This window comes from Protobothrops mucrosquamatus, unplaced genomic scaffold (genome assembly GCF_001527695.2).
Source record: "Protobothrops mucrosquamatus isolate PMUCROS unplaced genomic scaffold, P.Mucros_1.0 scaffold44539, whole genome shotgun sequence".
In the NCBI taxonomy this organism is placed as follows: Eukaryota; Metazoa; Chordata; class Lepidosauria; order Squamata; family Viperidae; genus Protobothrops; species Protobothrops mucrosquamatus.
Window position 1 is genome coordinate 1 of NW_015430269.1, and position 1,163 is coordinate 1,163.

At 44.4% G+C, this 1,163-nt stretch overlaps 1 gene segment (V, D, J or C); it reads right to left on the bottom strand.

Moving 5' to 3' along the window:
- Positions 1–712: 712 nt before the first annotated feature.
- LOC107302292 lies at positions 713–1,015 on the bottom strand (the record flags this gene model as incomplete). The annotated part of the segment is given in 1 exon segment: positions 713–1,015. A coding segment is annotated over 1 exon segment (303 nt), but the record flags the coding sequence as incomplete, so codon positions are not given.
- Positions 1,016–1,163: the final 148 nt, after the last annotated feature.

Sequence of the window (1,163 nt, forward strand, 5' to 3'; positions counted from 1 at the left end):
CGCATCCTGGACATAAACTGTTTCAATTCCTGCCCTTAGGATGGCGCTATAGGGCATTACATGATAAAACAACTAGATACAAGGACAGTTTTTCTCCTGCTGAAACCCTAACCCCCACAGGATTGTCTTATGCCTATAGTGCTTTAAATGGCAGAAGTACAGCTCATTTATGGAAGGGAAGGGAAGGGAAGGGAAGGGAAGGGAAGGGAGAGGAGAGGAAAGGAGAGGGAAGGGAAAGGAAAGGAAAGGAAAGGAAAGGAAAGGAAAGAGTCAAGAAGACCTGCAATGATGAACATTCATCTTAGAATTTTCTTCTGGATTAAACAATTGACTTCTCCCAATTGTTTTATTTTGCTCACAGGCTAAGCATAATCGTTCAACTGAAGAATGCCAAAGGTAGAGAATGAAATCAATGGCTTACTAAAAAAAAGTGAGAGGTATGAAAGAGGTAGGCATACATCACTATGTGTTTACAGTTATCGTTTTAATGCTGAGACAAAAAAAAAATGGTGGGCTGTTGTGTCTTGTCTTCCTGCATATCAAACTGATTATGGATTCTGCAAAATGGATCCTTGGCTAAATCTCTTCCTGAAAGAGATGGCCTGTCATGCACGTTCAGTAGACCAGAGAGGGACCAACACAACCTTTGAACGTCTCCCTGCTCTGCGAAGGAAGAAGGTTTTTGTCTCAGTTCCCCATTCGATTGTCTCACTGTGGAACACGCTACCACTGCTATACCACATGCAACAGAAATAATCGGCCTCGTCTTCAGGCTGAAGGTTGGTGATGGTTAAGTAGCCGTTGTTGCCTGACCGGGTTCCCGTGAATCGGTCTGGGATCCCTGGTCCCCTGCTGCAGCCATCACAGTGCACAAAGCGAGGGGCTTCTCCAGATTTCTGCTGAAGCCAGTTAATATAGTTTGGATTGCTGCTGATGGCACAGGTGATTTTAACTGTTCCTGCTGGAGATCCAGACTGGGAGACGGGCTGAGTCAAGGTGGGCTGTGAAGTGACGCCTTTACAAAGTGGAGGAAAAAGAGGAAATAATGAAGACTTGGACCTCCCAAAATCCAGAACCATCCTTTCAATGGATAAAATTGGATTTTATATTGTGGAAACTAGAGAGTTTGTATTGGCCAGTTTAAGAAGAGGTCCTCCGCATAC